Source organism: Salvelinus alpinus, chromosome 5, assembly GCF_045679555.1.
Source record: "Salvelinus alpinus chromosome 5, SLU_Salpinus.1, whole genome shotgun sequence".
NCBI classification, from domain to species: domain Eukaryota; kingdom Metazoa; phylum Chordata; class Actinopteri; order Salmoniformes; family Salmonidae; genus Salvelinus; species Salvelinus alpinus.
Genome location: NC_092090.1, coordinates 75348518 through 75360754, shown reverse-complemented (window position 1 = coordinate 75360754; position 12237 = coordinate 75348518). Strand labels below are relative to the sequence as shown.

The 12237-nt window shown below is 43.9% G+C and overlaps 1 protein-coding gene across 19 annotated transcripts in view; it reads right to left on the bottom strand.

The window, feature by feature from the left end:
- LOC139576791 (AP2-associated protein kinase 1-like) overlaps positions 1 to 12237 on the bottom strand; it is a 51928-nt gene that overhangs the window by 11460 nt on the left and 28231 nt on the right. For 2 of the 19 annotated variants that reach the window (XM_071403258.1, XM_071403266.1), the window contains 4 exons: positions 9303 to 9407; positions 9027 to 9098; positions 7330 to 7506; positions 4664 to 4771 (listed from right to left, as the gene is read on the bottom strand). In XM_071403258.1, the coding sequence (XP_071259359.1) occupies positions 4664 to 4771; positions 7330 to 7506; positions 9027 to 9098; positions 9303 to 9407 (462 nt within the window). Of the gene's footprint in view, positions 1 to 811; positions 3908 to 4663; positions 4772 to 5268; positions 5304 to 5335; positions 5984 to 7329; positions 7507 to 9026; positions 9099 to 9302; positions 9408 to 12237 lie in introns of those variants that run through there. The other 17 variants (XM_071403264.1, XM_071403260.1, XM_071403265.1 and 14 more) reach the window with 14 other exon arrangements.

Below are 12237 nucleotides of genomic sequence, written 5' to 3'. Positions count from 1 at the left end.
ACAATTCCATGTACCATTACAGAGCAAGTAATAATGTCAGATTTAGGGTTGTAATTAGTAAGTTATATAAAGATATAGGGACTTGATAAGAAGGCAGTGGACCTATGGAAACAAGGAGTGAGAGGACTCACAGGAGCAGAGACAGAAACAAAAAGAGAGGGGGGAAGAAACAGGGGCAGTCTTACCTTGGTAGTGCAGGTAGCAGGAGTTAGCCGGCAGCTCCAGAGGTATAGGGTTAGTGGCAGCCATTGTAGGGCACAGTTCAAAGTCAGCCAGAAGGCAAAGAGCTGGGCAGGGTGTGAGTAAGAGAAGAGGTAGAACTGTAGCTCTAAGCTTCTCAACCTCCCACTGGATTGAAAGGCAAGAAGCTAGGTGTGTGAGTTCTACAGTCAGTGAGAGCACTCAACCCCATGTAAGAGTGCAGTGTGTTAAGTGTGTTAGTTGCTTAACTGAGTGAGCACCGAAGTGTAATAGGATGATTGGGCACTTCCATACTGTAGCGTCAATGAGAACTGTGTTTCGATCAATAGGGCAAAATTATTAATTTTTTGTTTCAAAACGCGGAGGCCTCCGAAAGCCATTAGCGCATTTATGAGCTGCCATACTGACAGCATTCGCTGTCTGAAGTGTGAGCCTTGACATTGTTAGGGAAGTGAATTATGTGGGTGTGTGACTAAGCAACAGACTGTCTTAACCAGCCATAGGATGCATACTGTGCCTATAGCTACTTGCTCATCCAATCATCTCATAACACTAGCATATATTGAACTACATTTCCTACTGGTGAACTGAAAGACACCAAGGAGACTAGTTCCATCCACGTTTACATGTTTATTTAAGGTCCCTTTGGTTTCTTTTTTTTCTTATTTCATAAAAATAGAAGGTACACACTAGATAACTCTTTGCTTTCACATATTAACATTTGCTGTTTGTTCATTTCAACAGTTTTCATTTTATCAAATTATACTTGTCACCGTTTCCCCTAGCAAACACAGTAGGTACATCCGTTTCACAGCAACACAATTTAAAACTCTACTGGCAAGGCTAGACCTCTACTGAATACAGCACTGTGGTGTCTAAGAACAATATGAGCACTACTGTAGAATTGCATAGGTTAGCTACACTAAAACCTGCAGAAGACTGAACTGTACAACAAGTAGATCAGAGAGAAAAATGAATAAAAATGAAACAAGAGTAGCTTTACTGATTATCTGTCCATACACTTCAGATTCCATAGGCCAATTTCTAAAACTTACTGTACAATATATGGTTTGGTGAGGAGGGGTAAAACAAAGTTTACCTCAAAGATACTAGCAGTAACATCAACGGAAATGTATCATTTTGCTTTGTATACTTTCCAAGTATGGAAACAAAACTTTTTGACATGCATTATACGGGTTGCATTTCAGTTTCTGAAATACTGTATCATTTTGATATGCCTCAGAAGATCAATCAAGGTTGGGTACAATGTAGTGCATCACATCACTGATTATGCTTGCTGGGAGGAGGATAAAGAGGAGTCAAGACAAATTTTGGTTCTGTTTCCAACAAATTATACGAATTGCACTGTAACTTGTAAGTAGGTAAGCTAGATAACCCCTAAATGTATAACATAAGCTAACAGTAAAGGAGGAAAATAAGGGACAGAGATATCAGGAAGACCCTTCCGTCATAAACCCTGTTTTCAGAGGGAGGGCTCTATGAGGTGGAAGAAATATATTCCCTTCAAGCTATTAAATAAACTACAGCTCAGAGAAAGAAAATCTAAATTCAAGAAAAAAGTCAAAACCAGGGATGATGTGTGATGACAATACCCCAATAAGGTACAGTAAGTAACAAGCACAGAGCTATCCTCAGAACACAACCAAATTAAGATAGTTAAAACCATGGGGCTAGTTGCTTCCCTATGCTAAAATAGTCTTCCACAAGACCAAGAAGGATAGACAAAAACACTGTGGACAAAATGGAGGGACAGGATGGTAGTACTCTTAAATACAGCTTCATAAATAATACACAGAAATACATTTTTTTCATTCAAGTATATGTACTTGTTATGAACTTTATATATTTCATATTGACTCACTTCATACATTCATTCTATAGTACTATCAATAGTCACATTTATTCATAACATATATATTTTTTAAATATTAAAACACTTTGAAAGTAGTAGTTAAAGTACATTTTTAAAGGGAGAATGAGGACATTGAAACAGTGGTATTATATACATAAGAGTTGGTGGGGAATGGATTTGTCCAGATTTAAGTTGGACATTACATCATAGGCAAGCAACATCAAGGTGTGTGTGTGTGTGTGTGTGTGTGTGTGTGTGTGTGTGTGTGTGTTATGGATGGGCAGATCAGACAAAAGGGAGGTGGATATGAATGATTATGAACATGTGCAACAGAGGCACATGGAACAAATAGAGAAATTGATTGCCTGTACTGTATGGCTACACCAGCGCAACACAAGCAGACAAAACCCAAGCTGCACCTAGTTCTCGCTCTGCTGGCTCACTGGTGAATATCAACCGACTCATTAAACAACCACTGCACAGTTCTGTTGTACCTGCGAGTCTTATTCTCATGCTTATTCCCCTGCTCAATATGGCACTCTTTTCTATCGCAGCCTCTGAATTTACAGCTGCTAACCTTGCCAATGGGCCGAGAATAGAAACAAACAAACCCAAATAAACCCAATAAAAGCTCTTATTGGAATACACATAACCAAAAGACAAGGGCATTCAAATGAATCACACACATTTAGAATAATACCACGATTGCATCAACCTTTCGAGACAATTCTTAGACTTAAGGGCATAGTGGGAGGGAAAAAATGGACCAGCTCAATATAATCTTAAAGGAGGACTACAGGAAATTCACAGCACAGGAACAATAATCCCAGGAAACCTTCAGATAAACAGATTGTAGCTCTTACGTAAAACACAGCCAAGATAAACATGGTTGCACAGTAAAGGAGATGGTTGTTGTAGCAGACCTGAATATCAGCGCCAGTTTGGGGGTAGCTGGCGACGCCTGTAGAGATCAGATGTCTACCGTAATGGTGCACGTTGCACAAGCGCAATGGCAGACATCTTACAACATTTGCAGCAGACAGCCAAACATTCCCAGGGGGCAGCAGTGGATCACAGCAGTTTGATAACAGTTAAACACACAGCAGAAGACCAAGGACTGACAGCTTATCGTCATTATTAGTCTCCCCTGTATGCCCAATGCAAGCAGCTCTGGATAGTTCAGTCAGCATATGCTTTTCTTAAGTGCAACTGCTTTGCTCTATAGACTATACATGGTCATAGCTGCTACAGGAAGAGTGCATACAGATAACCAAGAGAGATAGAAGCAGTGTACTGTTGTGTTACATGGTCAGACCTGTGACAAATAGGTATGCCAGGGGTGGATTGTATAAGTGATCAAACATTGTAGAACCCAGCAAAGACAATCGGGTTATGGGCAAGCCAGGCAGTATGTGCATGAGGTGGGGTTGAATCTGCATGGAAGGACAATTAGGAATGTTGACAGATTGATGAAAGCGTGATAATGACCATAGCGCAGCCAAGACAGAAGCAGACAATGTGTCAGGGTGGGTGGTTAATGGAAAGTTGTTACACCAACGGCCACCATTGTATCAGGCAAGCAAGAGATGGAGGTGGGGGCAAGGAGGCACACCGGAGAAAGTTTTCACTAGTCCATTTCACCTCGCAAGGTGCTACAGAAGTGCCTCTGCTGCCCCCTCTCCATCCCCTATGTGTTACGATTGCACGCTACCCCTTCGACCTCGCTCTCCCAACCCCCCTAGAGGTCGATGAGCTGATCCACCAGCAGAAGGGAGCGGGCCATGTTGGGGATGCTGGACTCTGAACTGCCACTGTTGCTGCGCGAGTGACCACCTGAAACGTGCCAGAAAGAGAGAGAGAGAGGGATACAAGGACAAGGGGGGAGCAAGGAAGAGAGAAGAGGGAGAAAGGCGAACAAGCGGGAGTGAGAGTAATATTTAGAGAAAGAATTTGACAGAGAACAGAGGCCAGAACATATAATGGCAAATAATTGAGAATCGGTGAAAGAGAGCGGAGAAGAGAGCAGAATGACAGGAGCAGACAGGGGTGAATGAGGGACAGGGGGAAGAGAAGAAAGATACAGAAAGTAAGCTGATGTTATCTATATGCAGCCGCAGCATTTCAGGGAAAGCGTGCTGGGAGAACCTATTGTAAGTCGTCCTACCCTCTAGAAGAACTACTCCTTCAAGCTCTGCCTTTGGTGCTTCTGTTCTGACAGACTGTACAAAACAACTGCAGAACGGCGCCTCCCTTTGATCGGAACTCTTATTGACAACGTTCAACCAATGAAAAGTGAATGCAAGAAAGCGAAGAGAAACCCACCGATGTGAGAGCATGCTAGGACGAGGGCTAGCTAAGGTTACAGCACAATCCAGCTATAGTCGCTCTCATCAGGTGTAAGTGATGAACTAAGGTGTTATCTAGGGTCTTCTCAGCGATGACTGTGCTCATTCATGGTCACCTTGGGTTATATAAGTTGAGGAAGACAGCTCATACAGAACAGTACTCTGGTCTTCAGAAGATCTGTGTGGATCAACGAGACACGTGGATCCAAACCATATCTACATTCTGCTGGTCTACCTTACATACCTTGGTTGTTGGTGTTTTTGATGAGCATAGGGATGGGGTCAAACTCGTCCTCAGTGCACTTCTCCCCAGCCTCGGGTGGCTGGAAGCCCGACATGAGGTAAGCAGAGTCTGCAGGTGGAGGAGAGGAGGTGAAGGTGGAGGGGGAAGGTTAGCGCAGCCCAGAAGAGTGCGAGTGGGGGGGGGGGGTGCAGGGAGTACAGAGATAGATGCAGCCAGAGCAGTCACAACGTTAGTACTAAGCCATGCATCTGATGTGGCTTTTGTAAATGAGTCAAGGGTCTGCAGAAGATCCAACAATGCTGTGGCTGCTATATAGCGCTACAAATTAATACCTCACTGTTTGAACTATGAAGGGCTGTTGATACAGGCTGCCGACAGGTCAGCCTGTCGGCTGATCTTGATATTACTAATATGATAGTTTAACATCATACATTCAAAGGTCACTTGCCTTTGAACATGTATTTTAGTGTTTTGACTGGGCGTTAAAGCTGAGAGATATTGCAGGCGTGTGGTTTAGGTTTTGCTGAACATAAGTCTGAGGTCAGACTTGCTGAGGGGCGTTTACACAGGTAACACACTGAGTGTACAAAACATGACAGACTGACCAGGTGAATCCAGGTGATGTCACTTGTTAAATCCACTTCAAATCAGTGTAGATGAAGGGGAGGAGAAAGGTTAAAGAATGATTTTTAAGCCTCGAGACAATTGAGGCATGGATTGTGTATGTGTGCCATTCAGAGGGTGAATGGGCAAGATCAGGATTCATACAGACAGTACAAGTCAAATTCAAGTACTTTTTCAAGCAATAATATTCATTTTCAAGGATCATCAATTTGTTATAGTTCCTATTATGCAATTGTTTCTAGTCGCAGTCATCACTACCTTACAAGTTCAACTCAATAATACGGGTTTCACTTTATTTACTATGAGTGGTAAGTCAGTACTGATGATGTTGACTGATTTCCTTCTATGAACTCTAATTCAGTAAAATCTTTGAAATTGTTGCACTTATATTTTTGTTCAGTATACATATTATTAAATTGTCTTTATATTTCACTAAATGACATGAAAGTGAAATTTGACGGTGTAAAAAGCCATTCGTAGAGTCAAAAATATTTTATTCTATACCCATTAGAAGAAAATTAAGTTGTGTTTGATAAGATTAAAGACACAATTTACATTTCTGGGGAACCCACATGGGTCCCGGACCCCAAGTTTGGGAACCACTGTACTACTAACCTCTCTCCCTGCTTGCTTCAATGCTTCCTCTCTCTGTGTATCTCCTTTGCAGCTTGACTCACCACTGTCTGTCTCACTACTCTATAAAGAAAAGGTATTTTGTTATGAGAACTTAAAGTAGCCCATCTTTGGATTACAGCTAGCTTAATTTCAGTCAACTGCTCCTGCTGAGGTCAGGTTTCATTCAACATTAGCTTCTAACTTCATCCTTCTAGCCAGCTAGTTATAGCTAGCTACCTGGCTAACAGCCAGAGCCTTTGAACTACCTAGCTAGCTAGACACCTGACTGAAATATAAGCGACTATTTACGAGTTGTACACTGGGGGGGGGGGGGGGGGGGGTTGTTTGGGGATGTCTGTTGACACGGCAGGAGTCAAGGGATGTTAAAAGAATTCTCACTATCAGCGGCGTCCCTCTGCTACTTGCCACTGTATGTCTGGTCTGAGGTAGTTCATTTCCCCTCTCGGCCTACATCATAGGCAGAGTTTCCCGTTGGACAGAGTAGTGAATGAACGCGCTGCTAACAAGGCAAATCCGGGAGATTAAACGCCATTTCCCAAATATAAAGGTAAGTAAACGGTGTTTACCCTCACCCTCCACTACATCCTTGGTTGAGTCTGGCAAAACTCATTCATAAACATCAATATCCTGCCAGGCAGGAGGAATCTACTGTACATTTGACCGGCATTTTAGCTATTGATGTGACGTTTGGTGGCACCTAATCAGTCAGTTCTGTACCTGCCTGGCTGAGTGGCAGTGTAGGTGGAATGAGCGAGTTCTCCTGGCAACTAGAGTGCAAAACTCATTAGGAAATAAAACTCAGTAGACTGCCTGGAAATTAATTTGCAAGACCAATACATTTTCTAATATTTATAATATTAACATAATTGATCATTTTCTTTTTTCATCTCATTTTAATTAAAGTACTTTGGAAGTACCAACTTGAGAAAATGGTTGATTTAGTAGTTCATTCAGTTGTAGTTAGTAGTTGATTCAGTAGTTGAATTTCAGAGTGCCAAATTCATGTATTGCACCTTGTGCAAAACCTTGTGCAAACCCTGCAAAATAACTTTTTTAAGTGCCTCTGAATGGGGTATGGTAGTATTATGGTAGCTAGGCGCACAGGTTTCAGTGTCAAGAACTGCAACACTGCTGTGATTTTCACGCTCAACCGTTTCCGTGTAATATCAAGAACGGTCCACCACCCAAAGGACATCCAGCCAACTTGACAACTGTGGGATGCATTGGAGTCAACATGGGCCAGCATCCCTGTGGAACGCTTTTGACACCTTGTAGAGTCCATGCCCCGACATATTGAGGCTGTTCGTTCTGAGGGCAAAAGGTGGTGCAACTCAATATTATGAAGGTGTCCCTAATGTTTTGTACACTCAGTGTACAGTATATGACAGCTGGTGAGAGGGTCTTACCAGCAGGTGCTTGGGCAGTGCCAAATGAGACAGGAGCCAGCTCATCCAGACAGGAGGCAGAGCCTGCGAGGGCAGAGGAGCAGGAGGATGGAGGTACACAGACAGTTTGAGCCCCAGGGGTGGAGGTGTGAGACAGCAGAGAGCAGCCCAGCAGAGTGTCCTCCCCAGCTAGAGGGTCTGAGGGAGGAGAGGCCAGAGCACAGGGGCCAGGATGTAGGGAGGAAGAAGGAAAGAAAGTAAACAGGCCATTAGCCCAAACAGGGGGGGAAAGCATTGGGTTAATAAGCTCACCCTCTTCCCACAGACAAAAGTTCAGACCAAAAGTAAATGTGAGCTTCCTCTTATAAACTGAGTATACAAAACATTAAGAACACCTGCTCTTTCCATGACAGACTGACCAGGTGAATGCTATGATCCCTTATTGATGTCACTTGTTAAATCCACTTCAAAATCAGATCAGTGTATATGAAGGGGAGGAGACATGTTAAAGAAGGATTTTTAAGCCTTGAGACATGGATTGTGTATGTGTGCCATTCGAAGGGTGAATGGGCAAGACAAAATATTTAAGTGCCTTGGAACATTGTATGATAGTAGGTGCCAGGTACACCGGTTTGTGTCAAGAACTGCAACACTGCTGGGTTTTTCACAATCAACAGTTTCCTGTGTGTATCAAGCATGATCCACCACCCAGAGGACATCCAGCCAACTTGACACAACTGCGGAAAGCATTGGCAGCAACATGGGCCAGCATGCCTGTAGAACGCTTTCGATACCTTGTAGAGTCCATGCCCCAACAAATTGAGGCAGTTCTGAGGGCAAAAGGGGGGCTGCAACTCAATATTAGAAGGTGTTCCTAATATTTGGTATACTCAGTGTAAATTTATCCTCCAAGTAGTACCCTGCTCAAACCCCAGACTAGTAATGGTAATGTGCTGTATGTAGTAGTTGGACCAATGACAGGACCATGGTCCATTAGTGTCCTCTAGTGGAGCAGATTTCCACTACAACCAAAAGCTAAGAAGAAAAAAAAAAACTGCCCACTGAATGATGTGGAGAGGTCAAACCCAGGGGCAGCAGACACGCTCTATTGCTCAGCAGTAGCTGCCTTGTCCCCAGCTCCAGCCTATTTTCACTGGCTGCAGGGAATGTCAGCCATTACACAAACATTCACACTTTGCTCATGTTCATCTGGAGCAGAATCAGCACTGCTAATCAACAGTGCGCTGCAAATGTTTTCCTGTTCACCCTTACGAGTACGTCATAGTAACGGATCATTGCGATAAACCGAGGCGCTCGCTGTCACAACCATTCCAGACAGTTTCGTTAACAGCAATAAAAAAATGGTGACGGAATAATATTTTGCTGCAAGCAAACCTGTCAGCACAGCCTGGCAGGGCATGTTTGAGCAGGCTACTGATAAATGACCTGATCCTTTCAACACCAAGCAATAGTTAAAACAAAGAAAACCACAACTAAGCTCCTGAATCAAGACTGATATGCCTGTATGACGTTGATGGCAGAAATAACACTCAATCTTAGTGAAGGAAAATCCCTCTGTGTTATCCCAATGCATTGTGGCCTCACACACAGAGCTGTGCGTTCATTCATGCACGCCAACTGATGTACGGCAATAATACTACCTATAATTCAGGGCTGATACAGAGGAGTGGTAAAACAGTAAGGTATAGGGCACTAACCTGGCAGGCTGGCTGAGGCTGTGTCCAGACCCAGGATCAGAGAGTCCACATACATATCAGCCTTAGCTGCTGCTGAAAATGGAACAGGAGACATGGTCAGATAAAGAAATGAACGAGAATGAATAAAAAAAAGCTCCAGGTAATAAAGTATATGAGACTGATTTGAGTTCATAAACAACCAGAAGCATCTCTCATATCTGGAGAGGATACAGGAAGGGGAGAGACAGGCATGCAGACAGGCAGGCAGGCAGGCAGGCAGTCAGGATAGCCTGATACCATTGCTGTTGCCCTCTCCACAGCTGCTGAAGGGGTCAGCCAGGGGCAAAAGGTGAGGGAGCAGCAGACAAGTCTCAGGGGACTTCAGTCCCTCAATCAGCTTCTCTGTGAGCCATCCAAACAGAGAGACAGGAAAATGAGAGGGAGGACCAGGAAGGAGAAAGGCATAGAAAGAGAGGAAAGGAAGGGAGAATTTGCATAAGCAAAGTAGGAGTAGAGGGAGAAAAGAGAAGAAGGCTCATTTAGGTACCACTGAGAACATGGTAATTAATTATGCTATCAAGATGAGCATTAGTTGGTAGAGGGTAACGCTCACAAGGGGTAGTAACGGTTAGTTCTTGGATTTGTCAATATTCTACTGGCTGCGTCATGTTTTGCCATGAGGCAGCCCTCTCCCTCTTGCTTTCCTATTCAGCAGAGGGGCATAAAAAAATATTAGGAAAAAATAAAAACAATCCTAGTGTGATAGAAATCACAGACCATGCTTGAGTAGAGGACAGGTTTATTTCAGCTGGGCCCACTCTATTAATACCATTCATGTCAAACTGGTAGTGGAACGAAACAGCATGCCTTCAAAAGGGAGTGTGTACCCTGATCGTCTTAAACCATCCACACATAAATCCATCCAACCAAACTGAGACAAAGACAAACAACTAGCAGCTAGTGTCATTATCTCATCTGTATTTGGTCATTAGTTGACAGATTCATTTCAATATGGCAGACAAGCATTGCCAAATAGTCTCAAAGAGCAAAATGTCAGCCTATACAAAAAACATACCAGGGGTTAGCTACCATAGCGCCATTCCACAGACTAGGCCGACATCACTGACTGTCCTTACATGACTCCTCACTTTCATCACTGAAAAAGTGTTGGATCACCCAGCACTACCGGACTGAAGGCATCCTTGTTAAGTCAGCTTTGCTGGGTGTGCCAGGTGTCACAGACAAAGCAGGAGAACTGTCTTCAGGATATGTGCCTCTCCAGCAGGTTAGTACATCCAAACAGCCTGAGTGCAAACCAGGTGCATGCGTGTGAGAGCATCTTCTGGGTCAAAACCTCCTCTCCATACATACTTACAGGTGACTGGCTGCTATGGGGGGACAGAGGACCTTGGGCAGGGGGTGTGGGCTCAGAATATGACACAGCACAGCTGCCCATTTGCCGCCTTCACTAAGGGATAAAGGTCATAGGTGGTAGGTCAATGCTAACAAACTGCTATGATACAACAGCTGTGCATTCCAGAGCCATATTTAGATGTATGGCTCTGGTGTACTTCTCGTTTGGCACCATATCGCAGCAGCATGCACTGATCTGTGAGGAAACAGATTCTCTTTCCAATCGCCTTTAAGAATGACATATGAAAATGTAATAACTAGACTAGATAGTAGGACCATCCCTTCTGAAATATGCTGTGGAGCAACAGGCTTGGAGGTCCTTACATCTGGCCTGTGGTTATGTGAACTTCTGCAGACACTGTGCAGTGCTCTGCCAACAGAGACATTTGGGCTCCCGAGTGGCACAGGGGTCTAAGGCACTGCATCTCAGCGCTAGAGGCGTCACTACAGACACCTTGGTATGAATCTAGGCTGTATCACAACCGGCCGTGATTGGGAGTCCCATTGGGCGGCGCACAATTGGCCCAGCGTCGTCCGGGTTTGGCCGATGTAGACCGTCATTGTAAATAAGAATTTGTTCTTAACTGAATTGTCTAGTCAAATAAATAAAGGTTACAACAGCAGGGATGCAGTTCCTGTTGTCGATACCTGTGCTGTGCTGCAAGTAAATCCTTAGGGCACTGATGGATAGAGAACACTGTGTAGAAGAATATGTGAGTGGGGAGAGGACAGAGAAGAATAACCACACCCTGCTTATGTAACAGCCACAGGCTGCCTTTTATCCCCTCAGTCTCAGTCCCCACAGACTGTCTGACTGTCACTGGAGCCACTCTGTGGGCCTTTGCACAGACCAGACTGAGCTAAGACAGTGTATTGCTCCTGTGCCATTTGGAAAAGCAGTCAACTACCAACTGAAGGAAGAGCTCAGATGTGATGGTAAACTTTCCAACTTTTCTCAGTGAGAAGGGCATTCTGAAGCAGGCACCTCCAGAGGTAGGCTACAGTACAGCAATCCAATTAACAAAGTAGAATGTGTCCTTCTGGTAATCAGGCAACAGTGCAGTTAAAGGCACGGGTCCACAAGTGTGAGGCGATCCAGCTAAGGTCTCTATTCATAGGAGCTGAAAGGGAATCAATGAGTGCGTTTACTGCGCTAACAGGACAGGGACAATAGCACGACAGAGCAAAGCCATGTAATCTCAGAGTCATTATATATACAATTGGATTTAAAACGACATGAGCTATAGGACATACACTACAATGCCAAAAACAGACATCCCTTGAAAATAGTGATTTGGCTATTTCAGTTGCTGACAGGTGTACAAAATCAAGCACACAACCATGCAATCTCCACAGACAAACATACTGCCAATGGCCTTTTTAAAATGTTTATTTTAACTTTATTTAACTAGGCAAGTCAGTTAAGAACAAATTCTTATTTTCAATGACGGCCTAGGAACAGTGGGTTAACTGCCTTGTTCAGGGACAGAACAACATATTTTTGACCTTGTCAGCTCGGGGATTCGATCTTGCAACCTTTCGGTTACTAGTCCAATGCTCTAACCACTAGGCTACCTGCCGCCCCAACTGAAGAAGAGCTGTGACTTTCAATGATGGCACCTTTCCAACAAGTCAGTTCTTCAAATGCTGCCTTGCTAGAGCTGCCCCGATCAACTGTAAGTGTTGTTATGTGAAGTGGAAACGTCTAGGAGTAACAACAGCTCAGCCACAAAGTGGTAGGCCACACAAGCCCATAGAAAGGGACTGCAGAGTGCTGAAGCACGTAGCGCAAAAATCGGTTACAACACTCAGTACCGAA